At 32.3% G+C, this 12,670-nt stretch overlaps 1 protein-coding gene across 4 annotated transcripts; it reads left to right on the plus strand.

The window, feature by feature from the left end:
* The first annotated feature begins 13 nt into the window (after positions 1 to 13).
* Positions 14 to 12,581, plus strand: LOC106177082 (protein Hook homolog 3). 4 transcript variants are annotated; one of them, XM_086999803.1, is made up of 24 exons: positions 14 to 168; positions 643 to 719; positions 945 to 1,017; positions 1,244 to 1,294; positions 1,664 to 1,715; positions 2,132 to 2,280; positions 2,632 to 2,691; positions 2,919 to 3,002; positions 3,203 to 3,297; positions 3,992 to 4,015; positions 5,561 to 5,640; positions 6,040 to 6,104; positions 6,308 to 6,391; positions 6,534 to 6,576; positions 6,812 to 6,897; positions 7,221 to 7,385; positions 7,669 to 7,741; positions 7,960 to 8,041; positions 8,357 to 8,497; positions 8,701 to 9,010; positions 9,241 to 9,345; positions 9,472 to 9,543; positions 9,819 to 9,955; positions 10,781 to 12,581. In XM_086999803.1, the coding sequence occupies exons 1-24, from the start codon at positions 130 to 132 to the stop codon at positions 10,797 to 10,799; spliced, it is 2,166 nt and encodes a 721-aa protein (XP_086855929.1). In that variant the 5' UTR covers positions 14 to 129; the 3' UTR covers positions 10,800 to 12,581. The 4 variants fall into 4 exon arrangements, with proteins under 4 accessions (XP_086855929.1, XP_086855932.1, XP_086855931.1 ...); XM_086999806.1 differs by lacking the exon at positions 3,992 to 4,015; XM_086999805.1 differs by lacking the exon at positions 10,781 to 12,581 and having other exon boundaries at positions 9,819 to 9,959.
* Positions 12,582 to 12,670: the final 89 nt, after the last annotated feature.

Below are 12,670 nucleotides of genomic sequence, written 5' to 3' on the forward strand. Positions count from 1 at the left end.
CTATTGCACATGCGCTATAGCACATTTAGTGAATTTCCTGTCAGTTGAAAGAATTTGCCTGTGGAAAAACTACATCTGTTTTTATAATTAAAACTCTTTGTTCATTGATTGGAGTTGTTAATTTCCACCATGGACAAGGAGCATCTATCCGAAAGTCTTTCAATTTGGGTAAGTATAAATTTGGTCACCACCAGAAGACACATACGTGGGGTGTGTCGAATATCAATTAAGTCGATTTGCATTGCCAGTGCTACAAACGACTTTTGCCAACTTTCTACATATCCACTCTGCCAGTGGTTGAGAGTGACAAGGTGCAGTTTATAAGTCAATACGCGTCCTGGAAAAAAAGTACCATTTCAAAGCATTGGGTATATATTTGATTTTCTCGTAAATTATTTTATATTTATGATGTAGTTACAAGTAATAAATTTTGTTATTATTATTGATTGAACATGTCACTTATGTGAGGTTGTTGGCCACTCATGGACTTATGCTGGTCTGGTTATAGTTTTAATAAAGATCTATACACAGTGCAATGTATGATCTTCGAAATACTGCCATGCATAAGAGCCACATTTGAATTAATAGCTTATTATAATTGTATTAATAAAATAACTTGATATGTCTCTGTCCTGTTTTCAGGTGCGAACATTTAATATAGATGTCCCCAACACTGACCTGACAGATGGAGTGCTCATGTCACATGTTTTACATCAAATGTAAGTATTTGTGATATACTGATTGCATTTCTTAAAATGATGGTGTGTTATGCCAGCAATAGACTATACTTGTGAAATGAAGCAAAGTAGATTTGGTTAGAGTGATACTAAAAAATGAATGGGTACAAAAATGTATAAATGAAAAGGAATATTATGCTGTTCAGAAGGCTTTGAAAAATTAGTGTATCATCTTATAGCCTTAACATAACATGTTTCATATTTCAGAGCCCCAGCATTTTTCAGTGAGACATGGATGTCAAAGATCAAAACTGATGTAGAAAGTAATTGGAGATTGAAGGTAAAATCAATCAATATCTTAATACTCATTATCATATGATAAACTTCCATTTATCACTTTATGCACTTCAATAAAAGTAGTTGGATACTTCAAAGCAGTATTTTTAAATTTCATGGTTTAAAATCTTTATTGACAGCTTAACCTTGATTAGGTGTGGCCTGTTTCTGTTTTGAAACAAAAGTGTCTTATGCTACATTCTCAATTTCCTGTTTTGTTATCACTCCAGGTCAGTAATCTCAAGAAAATACTCAAAGGAATACTGGAATACTATGCAGAGGTAAGATGATGATGATCATGAATTTTGAGTATATTTATTCATGCTTTGTCAATCAGAGAATACCAGCAGATAATTAAGCGGGTCTAAATAGTTATTATTATGGATAACAAGTTTAAACTTGGTATAATTTAGACTTGTGTATTGAAGTACATTTAGTTACTTTAATCCAGATTTTTATTTGGATTATTGTTATTTACCAAACTACCAGGATACATGAATTAATGATTCTTAGTCTAATAACTATCATGGTTGATCCTAAACAATTATTTGTGTGAAGTATTTTCATTGTCTATGTCTTCAATGTAAATATTAACTCTCTGCAGAGATACCAACAGCCTGTAATAATATCATGATTTCTCTCTTGTTAAGGTGCTAGGGCAGCAGATCACAGACTTCCACATGCCAGATGTCAATGCAATAGGTAAGAACACTGTATCAATTCAAATTATTGGTTTCTTTTGATTTTGGATAAAAGATGGGTAGAGGCAGGCACACATTCATAATCCATGAACAAAATTTTAACACCTGCTATTTATTTATTTATTTGCCCCTGACCATGCATTTGAATGTAATATATATGAGCATTCAGGTTGGTGTTTTTGTTTGTCTGTTTTTATTTTTTTACCATGGCCTGTTTGTTTGGTTTTATTTTCTTGCCCTACAATTGACACCATAAAGTTTATGTGTGTGTATGTGATCGTGGAATATTTTAATTACTATATCTCCTACCACAAAAATTTCAATCCAATCTCTATCTCCAATCTCAATCTCTGTTTCAAATTTTGGATATTTTTGCTAAAAAGATGGTTACAATATCTTTGATCAAATTTCTTTCAGGTGAGCGAGCAGATGAGAAGGAACTTGGTCGGCTATTACAGCTGATCCTAGGCTGTGCTGTCAACTGTGAGGAGAAGCAGGAATACATCCAGAGAATTATGGGCATGGAGGAGTCAGTACAGCATGTGGTCATGAATGCTATTCAGGAGGTGAGCATTGCGTTAGGTGTGAGGTTGTGTTTGAACGGGATTATGCCAGTCTTTGATGATTACCACTAGTCATTTGCCAAAATTTATTCCAGGCTTGTAATATTTTGTCAGTTTGGTAGGTTGCTGACCACTGTTTCTGCACTGAGCTACTATTTCTGTTTTGTTCCAGTATAATCTTAGGCAGTCAGATGAGTCAATGCTAGTAGCACATATTATGCTGGGTATGATATTGAGTTCTGTGTGTTGCTCTATCAGCTGTGAGTAGCAACAGGCTGTTTGTATTTTTAAAATATTTTTTCACTTCATATGTTAATGTAACTTGGTGTTATTGTGTTCTGATTTTGCTTTCAGCTAATGCAGAAAGAGACACCTGCCAGCCAAGGAGAAGCTTACTCAGAGATAGCAGAACAAGTAAGACACTTAAGTATTTGCTGGGGAGATAATGATAGAAAACAGAAGTTATGTTTGTAACTCTTATATCAATCATGCAGGTAAACTTTTCTCAATCTGCTCTTCAAAAGCTGAATGCAATGGCATCAGCTTTGTACTATTTTGTATGAAAATTCATCTTGTTTATAAATTATTATCTAATTGTTAACTTGTTCATGATAATTAAATATAATAACCTTTTCATTCAGTTAAAAAAATCCGTTGAAGAGTTAAACAGCGTTATGGAGGCTAAGGAAGAAATGGCTCAAAGGTGCCATGAGCTAGACCTTCAGGTAAGAACGATTGATATGTATAACTGTGGCAAATGTAGTGATGCAGGAATAGTTTTGTAAAAATAAAAATGTGAAAAGATAAGTAGTTTAAGTAAGGAGAATGATAGAATATCTCCATTGAAGGAAAATACCAACCCATGGTATTGTTTTGCCAAATTTTAAATGTATGATAAAGAATTAATTATTTCTCTGCACAATAGGTGGCAGCACTGCAAGAAGAAAAGTCCAGCATCATTGCTGAAAATGAGAGATTACTTGACAAGCTCAACAGAGGAGAAAACCTGGAAGATCCAAGGTAAGCAACATACACAGCAAGAGTAAAGTTATTACAGCTAAAAACATTTATTTCAGTACAAGGTTTTTGCCAAAAGTAGATGTTTTATTGAAAACAGATGTTAAAGAAATAGGTTACAATAGTAGTTCAATGAAAGTACCTCTTTTACCTTAATAGGGCAATGGAGAAAGGTCAGGTCTGATGAAAAAGATAATAACAAATAATGGGCTGATTTCACATTCATGGTTTTAGTCCATTTTTAGTCTGGTTTTCAGTTCAGGTATACAACTATTGATAAAAACTGGGTTCCAACCAGACTTAAGAAGGCCCACCTAAAACTTGCAATTGAAATTTGCCCATTATTATTGGTTATTATTATTATTGATTGCTTTGATGTTTATGTGAATAATTATCATTATATTTTATATACTGAAAGAGTATTGAATCAAATAATTCATTTTTAATCAGTTATTTTATCCCAGCAAACATACATAATCCACAGTCAAAGTATTGCAATATCTGTGATTTAGTAATATTTCTATGATTTCCCATTTCTTTGCCATCAATTCCTTGAATCAACCAGACAACTCCCATTTGTTTCTGTCAATGATTTGAATAATCTATATTTTCCACCAGCTTTCAACTGACGTATGTATGATATTGTACCAGTCATTGTGATCAGTTGTTATATATTGTATTGTGTTTGTTAATCTAGCTCCTTGTGGAAGTTAGACACCAGGTAGTATCACTGTGTGCTTCTTCATTCTGCATGATCATATCATGTATCAGCTGTGTTTTTCTTTTTTAATTTTTATTTTTGCCAAATCATTGTTGTATTGATGCATTTACTTACTGTTAGACCTTGTTAACTTTACTAGACTTTACTAGTTTTTGATGGTTATGGTGTTGTAATTATTTGCTTTTCTATGTTCAAACAGATTCAATTTAGAGAACTGTGTTAGATAAAAGTAGCTTGATTTGCTTATGTTTAATGCTATCTTATATTTATGTTCCTTTTTTTTGTGCAGCCTTTTATCAATTTTTTTTTTCATGAATTTGTAGTCAAGAAAGAATGGTGTGAATTTTTATCATTGATCATTGAATTGTACTATAAACAGAATTACTGATATTTGATTATCATAGTTTAGTGTTCAAATTGTTATAGGAGTAATAAGCATAGTCTACCATGTGTTTTGTATTTATGTATGTATTCTTTAATTGGGGGGGGCATAGGTTGCTGTAGCAGTGAAATTACCCTATCTCTCCTACATAGTGAATGAACTCAAATATTTGTTGTATAACCTAACATATCTATAATGTTTTTAAAGTTTTGCCTCTGAAAAATAAAAACTTTAACAGAGATCTTTAACAGAGATTAACAAAATGCATTGGAATTGCTTATTGGTAACCATATGAATATATAATATGGATGGCTGAAAGAATGAAGTGTTTGGGCAATAATTGTCAGATCCAAAAAGCTTCAAATTAAAACAAAATAGCTTTGCAAATTAAGAGACAAGAAGAATTGCCTTTACTACAATGATCAATACTCTGACATATTTCACAACTAAGGGTGGAGTATAATTTTTGTTCATCTCTTTCAGTATCAAATAAAGAGGGACAGCATTTTAAATAGATGTTTAGTTAAGAGTGGAAATAAGGGGCTCTAAAGAGAAACCTAAAAGCCACCTTTTTTCAGTCATTTAATCCGTTTTAGGTGTTAATCAATTTCCTATTGTATGTGAAAGATACTCTTTTAGAGACATCAAAATACATAAACATATTCTAATTCACAAGTTTGAAAACGGAAATGTCTTTGTTTTTACCAAGCACTGCATCACATTGTTCATGCACATTTTTCTCATATATCAACCCTCATTTCTTTTATAAATGTTGGTCTGAACTTTTTGTGAGATCATCTACTTGAAGTAGAGTTTAACTTTGTTTTCTTTTATGTTACTTCCACTTACAATTATCCACCCCATCCCTTTTACCAGGACCATCAACTCTTTCTTACACACATAACAAATTTACCCCATTTAGATGTTTGCCAGTTAATAATTTTATTAAATTACAGCATACTTCTTGTAGTTGAATGTTACCCTGATTTGCGTAATTAAAAGTATTATGGGTATCATTTTCACTTAAGCCAGAAAGTGATCTTAAAAGATTTTGAAAAGGTGGAGTATTTAAAATATTTTATATAATATGGTGAATTGAATGTGGATGTTATGACACATGATGATACAAAGATAACTTATAAAGATCTCTATGTATATTGCAGCACCCCAGCTGGGAGAAGGTTCCAGAATCTTCAGAACCAGGTAGAACAACTTCAGGAGGAACTGTTCAGAGCAGAAACAGGTATTTATTCTGCAGTACAATTAGCACTTATAAATGTTTAAAAGATTTCAAATTAATTGGTTTATTATTGAATTTTTGAATGTATATTTAGCTTTTAAGAAGTATACTTTGTGTACAGAATTGTTGTCTGTTGTAATGTTTATACTCCTAAAAATACAAACCTCTAAAATGGTTAGCCAGTAGTTGTCACTTCTAAAAAGCTTCAAATTAAACAAAATAATGTAGGAAATAAAATCTATTCATCTGTGAAGAAAGATAACCACTGAAAATAGGGTGTATAAATGCCAGCACCATTATAAACACACATTATTACTATTGTTTTAATAATTTTAAATTAAAATTGGAAGTTAAACAAGGTTAGTTGTTTACCTTGTCGTGAATCTTTGCTCTGAATTACAGTGAGAGATGACCACAAGATTAAAATTGAGCTGTTGGAGAAAGAGCTGCAAGACCAAAAACAGAAGGCAAGTTACTTTGAACATAGTCTGCAGTTCCTGAATCATCATTTCTCCTTATCATATTTTTTCTCAATATAATATCACTGTTGTATCAAAAAGAAATTTAAATTGTCTAAGTATGATGAGAGGTGTCACATTTGCTTATTATACTTTATTTATTTATTTATTTATTTATTTATTTATTTATTTATTTATTTTTGAAATTGCAGAATGATGAGTTGAGTTCTTTGGCAGAAGAAGCCAGGACACTGAAGGATGAGCTAGATGTTCTCAGGCACACTTCTGATAAAGTGGTAAGTTTGTCAGAGAAATGTAAAATCGCAGATCTAAATAATACCTTTTTAAGTTGATATTTCAAATATAAGGCACAAAATAAAGTAAATATAGATTTTTGTGTGTGTAATTACATTGCATATTTCTGTTTGCTTGTTACAGATCAGATATGAAACAACTATAGAATCATACAAGAAAAAACTAGGTAAGTAGAAACTGCCATTTTTAAGATGTCTTTAGACCTGCGTGTCTTCGTTATGTTACATTATTTATGTGTTTCCATAAATATTTGTAAAGCATCCATGAATTAAGGAGTGGTCTTTCTGTGTAACATGCACTTGACTTGTATGTTCTTTTGTTTTGAAATTGAAAGTATTTTTCAGTGAAGTGTCTTGATAGTAAAAACATGGAGTTCTATCTAACCACAAATTTACTTTCAGAGGAGATGAGTGACCTGAGAAGACAGGTCAAGATGCTGGAGGAAAAGAACACGAGCAATGTTCAGATGTCTTTAGATCTGGAAGAGGTAAAAAAAGATCATCAGATTTCATATCATATCAGCAACTATTCTGTTATCGACTACTTGGCTGCATGTTTACTATAATAGGCTTCAATTTTGATCTGATTTTACAAATGTTCTTGAGAATGTTCATTAAAAAGTTGAAAAATTGATAATGCTTCCACATTTTTAAACATGGTTTATGTGTGACTTTCATATAAATTTTCTTTAGCTTCTTCACTTGAAAATTAAAAATTAAGGTTATTAATGTTAAACCTGCATTTTTTTTTTTTTTATTTCTAGAAATGCTATTTTTTAAAAGTTAAACTGTGTTTTTTATATAAATGTAGGAGGTGAGAAAGAGCACTAGTTTGAAGACCCAGTTGGATGCTTATAAGAGGCAGGTCCAGGAGTTGCAGATCAAGAGCTCGGAAGAAACAAAGAGGGCAGACAAAGCAGAATTTGAGGCCAAAAGAACTCAAGAAAAGATGGCATCATTACAGAGAGAAAAAGAAGTAAGATTTTAGAGTGACATCAGTGTCAGTTCCCTTTTTAGGGCGTGTGCATGTGTCCATCAGAGTGCTGTAACACTGTTCTTGATAGGGTAAGATGTGTGCATGTGACCATGTAACATTGGTAACAAAGATGTTAGCCACTGAAACTGACTTGAGTTTTTTTTTTTTTTTTAACTGGGGGCAGTTATTTTGAACTACAGTATTTGTAATTGAGGATGTTTTGTAGGATTTGTTGCTGAGCTATGATTGTGTCAGCTATCAAAGTCATGATATCATCTTTCAGAGGCTAGTCACAGAGAGAGATTCTCTGAGAGAAACAAATGAAGAGCTGAGCTTAACAAATGTATTACATACAGGTGAGAATCTTTGCTGTTTTATGAGTTATTTCATCTTTAATAGACCAGCAAGTTATTTCTCTCTATGATATGAATTTGTTAGTATTTTGTCTAATAAAGTATCTTCAAAAATGGCAATATTTTTTCTTTAAAAATGAAGATAATACAAAATAAGCAGAAAGGGACAATCAAGAAATGTTTTGATGTGAGAATGAAAAATTCTTAATTTTGTGTTTTAGGTGAGGAGTTTTCAGGCAGTCCATCAGACCGTTCCACATCACCGGGCAGCTTAGATATGCTGAGTGTACCTCCTGAGATTAAGTAAGTATCTGTTCTGATAAAAAATTCCACAAATATTTTAGATAGATGTATAAATCTTTATTGTTAGAAAAACAATGGATAAGACTTGTCATTTTCTTAAATAGATGAATTTAAAAGCAAGTTCCTCGAGAAATTTTTGTTGCAACACAATTTTTTCTTATTTGAAGGATTTATTTTGCCCAGTAAGAGTCCATCTGTATGTGCCACGTATCACATTGAATTATCCTCATTTTATTATAAGGTGTGGACATAATTCAGCAGTTGCTATGATATATTGAATGCCTCTCATTCTGTGTCCATTTTTTTTTTCTCTAGAGAAAAATTGATTCGTTTACAACATGAAAACAAGATGCTGAAACTGTCCAAAGAGGGCAGTGAGGATGAGAATGCCCAGCTGGTCACCTCAATGCTGGAAGACACCAAAGCTAGAAACAATGAACTGGAAACAGAAAACAGGTATTGGCACCAGACTGCTCTCTGTGGAATAATTACTCGTTGGAATTAGATCAAAGAGAGAATGTTTTTAATTTGCTCTTAAAATTGTGTCTGTGTTAAGTATAACAATTTAAAAAGATTTGATTTGAGGAAGGTATGCATCATTCCTGAACCGATATAACTGCAGTTTTGTTTTGTACATCCTAAATATCTTTTGCTTCCAGACTAGCAAACCAGAGGATTTTAGAGCTTGAAGCCCAGATTGAGGATCTCAGAGAAAATGCAGCCAGTTCTGCCAGCAGTAAAGAGGACAATACCACAGAATACAAGAAAAGACTTAATGAACAAATCCAAAAGAATAAAGAACTTGAGCAGGAAGTTCAAAAGAAACGCCTGCATTTAGATGAACTTGAGCCACGCGTTGCATCCAGTAATGAGAAGATTCAGCAGTTGCAAGATGCCCTTAATAAAAAAGAGGATGATATGAGACACATGGAAGAAAGATATAAAAAATATCTGGATAAGGCCAAAAGTGTAAGCTGAACATGAATCAGAGTTGGAAAATCAAAAGCTGGTGCTTTAAAAGAAGTATTTGACTGCTTGGTTTTTATGATAGAGAGACAGCTTTTAAAATGTTAAAATAGATACAGAATTCTTTTAGAAGACACATTACATTTTACCAATTATTTTTGCACTGGATGAGCCAACACTTAGTACAACCTCAGAAATTGATATTCTGAATTATGTGGAAATATATTTTGTAGGTTATTCGGGCCTTGGATCCAAAACAAAATCAGGGAACATCCGCAGAGGTGCAAGCTTTGAAAAATCAACTACAAGAGAAGGAACGAATAATAGAACATCTAGAAGTGAGTAGAAATTACCTTTAAGCAAAAGTTTATGATATGGATGATGTACCAATATAACCAGGACACTGCATGATATGGTTATATGATTTTCACTTAAAATAAAACATTTCTGATTTGAATTTGCAGAAAGATCAAGAGCGTTCTAAGGCTGTCAAAGAGCAAGAAGAAAAGTTGATAGTAACAGCTTGGTATAATTTGGTAAGTGAACTTGGAAATGAGAAAGAAACTGTAAAATACAAATCCTCTTCATTGACCAGTAGTAAGTAATACCAGTTTAAGTTTTGCGATTAACTTTATTATACAGAAATAACTCAAAAGTTTGCATTTCTTACCAATATTTCATTTACGTCATATATCATGGTATATTCACAGAGATATAAGGGTCTAGGTAAAAAAAATCTTTCAAATTTTTTACATGGTATGGCACAGAATGACATATAAGATCATGTCCTGTATTGTTCACATTTTTTCAGGGAATGAAGCTCCACAGAAAGGCAGCAGAAGAGAGGTTAACTAATTTTGGCACAGGACAGTCTTTCCTTGCAAGGCAGAGACAAGCACATTCAAGACGTACCCAATCCCTTGCTTCAACACATCCCAATGCGTCCAGGTGAATGTTATACATTACACAGACAATACTGCTGAAGATTAAAATCTTTCATCTGTTGAAAGCCTCCTTTTCTTTTTTATCAGGATACAAAATAACATGTCCAGTTGATATTGTGTCCAAATATGTGAAGTTAATGATCTCCGACTAAGGCTTAAAACTGTGTCCATCAGGCTTTATATTTTGATTGTTCTCCACTTTGATACCCTCAGTATGTCTTGAAAGCAAGATATTTTTCTGATGGTAAACAGAAAATACATGTGTATTGTCTGAAATCTAAAATTTTGTTCGAAGTATTTGACCTATTGATAATGGGATATTTTTTAGGTTGTAATCTTTGAAGAATTTGGAGTCAACATGGCAGTATGAATAATGAATTCATACTGGTTTACTAGGAAATAATTATAATACTGCATTAAATTATAAATACATAATCTGCACACCAGAAAGCACATATTTAGCCCTCATGTGCAGTTAAAATAATTTTAGATTCTACCTATTGAAAAAATAAGGAATGATTGCTGATTGTTGCATTAGTTGAAAAAGAAAAAACACCAAGAACTTCCTGGTTGTTACAGCAAGGCGTTATAATTACTAGTTATATATCATGCTACAGTGAGCCATAATATAAGATATTTGGATAATTTTTTAACTAGTGCAAGGTGCTGTTGTAATCAGAATATAAGACCTATAGACCATATTGAAATCACTTTATTGGACAGGTCCAACTTTGTCAAAATGTGTATGTCTGCAGGCATCCCCTCTCGTAAGCAGTTGAAATGAAGCTGTCTGTTTGACTAAATGTTTTTATTTGCTTGATATTTTCAGTGAGTGTGTGGATTACTGAGCATGGAGCAAATGATGTCTACATTGACAAGGTGCATGATGCATGCAAGAAGAAGAAAACATTTTATTAACTGTCTGAGACCTGTAAAAGCATGCAGCAAGAACAGTAGATAATGTATTTTATGTCTGTTTTTGTTTTATTAATTGCATTTAAATGTGAAGATCTCACTCTTAGCATGGAACTTGCATGTGCAAGTTTTTTTTTGTTTGTAATTATATGATTCATTTGTCCTCATGTGTTTTATTAATTTTTGATTCCTGCAAATTTGTTCATAACTTTTTTTCTTACATGAGTAATTTACTTTCCTTTCTTTTATTTTAAATATCAGATGTAGATTGTCCATCTGTATTCATTTCACCCAACATTTTATTTTCCAATTTGCAGCTGCGTCTATGATCTTTTTAAACAATTGTAAGAAATGCATTGTAATAAGTAGTCATTATGTAGAACTTGGGCTACACTGGAAACTTAGGAAAAGCATCTAGCATTGCTGAAATTTAAATACTCGTCCCACCTTCCACAAATTTCAGGTATCGTTGTTCCGGTCATCAAAAGTTTTTCACATCATAGGAGCATGAAGCTAAAATTTTCATCAATATAAAACTAGTTTTGTGACATTAACATTGTATGATTTAAATATTAGCACTTAGATGCCATACATTCTATAAAATGGCAATAGAAATCACTCTCAGGAGATTGTAATTAAGTTAGTTTGGGACAGAGGAAGTGGAGAGGAATGGTCCTGTAAGCTCACAAGGATCCCATTTTGAGTGCGAAATTGAAAGGATTAAGAGAAAAATTTAAAAACAATCAAAATATGTTTCAGCTAGTATTTTGCTCTAATGATTTGTCCTAAATTCTTGAAAAATTATGATCTTATCTTTCTAGATTTACATATTTTATTTAATTAATTTAAACGTAATTTCTTCAAAACCTGTTGTCAAACACTAGTCGAAAAAACAAAGCAATTCCTCCATGCATCTTTGTCTTCACTGACATGCTGATTTCCTTTATCAGAATCTCACTTTATGATAAATTATTTTGCTCAGTTTGTCATTATTTCAAATAACTGTAAAATTGATCAGAAAGGTTGAAATAATAAACCCTTCGTGAAATAAATGAAGTAAATGATTAAACACTTGCAACAGTATAGTAAGTTTGTCAGCTACTCCCAACAATGGCAAGAACTCCATTGGGAGATAGTAATACTGCAGTAACATTATTGCTATGGCATTGTAATTTTAGGCATCCAAGTTGTCAGATTATTAGTTACTATATGATAGCTGGAATATTCTGCATTGCATGTGCACAGTCAAAAGTGAATTTCTTCTTTCATGCAAATGTGTAGAAACCACTCACCAAGGAATTCAGAATTCACAGCTCACATTCATGTTATATATTTAGTGATATAGGTATGGTATTTAAGGGCAAATCATGTTTTAATTTGACATGAGGAGGTAAGATTGTCCTGTTACTCCTTGTAATTTGTGGGAAATGGAGCACTGTAAAAGTTTGACTCAGTAACTGAAAAGTATTTATGTTACGATCATTGTAATGTGATAATATGATGTAGTATTTATTGTACGATTGTTAGGTGATGTACAGACGAGTACAAGTGCAACATTGTGAAAAAACAGGTGCCTGATAGTTTAAAGATGAAACTTCATATTATGCTCATCTATCCTATTACATACATATTTGTTAGAGACAGTTTTTAAACTGCCAATATTTTAGCATCGAAAAATAATAATAAAGTTTTACATATACAAAGTCAAGCAAAAACTTGTGTCATAATAGAGGTAGCCATTATCATTTTTTCAAAATGGTTGCCATCTCAAATGGAAATAGAATGGGTGAAAATGTTTTTTAAT

The sequence above is a fragment of the Lingula anatina genome, chromosome 1 (assembly GCF_051362555.1).
Source record: "Lingula anatina isolate TDL-2025a chromosome 1, LinAna3.0, whole genome shotgun sequence".
Lineage (NCBI taxonomy): Eukaryota > Metazoa > Brachiopoda > Lingulata > Lingulida > Lingulidae > Lingula > Lingula anatina.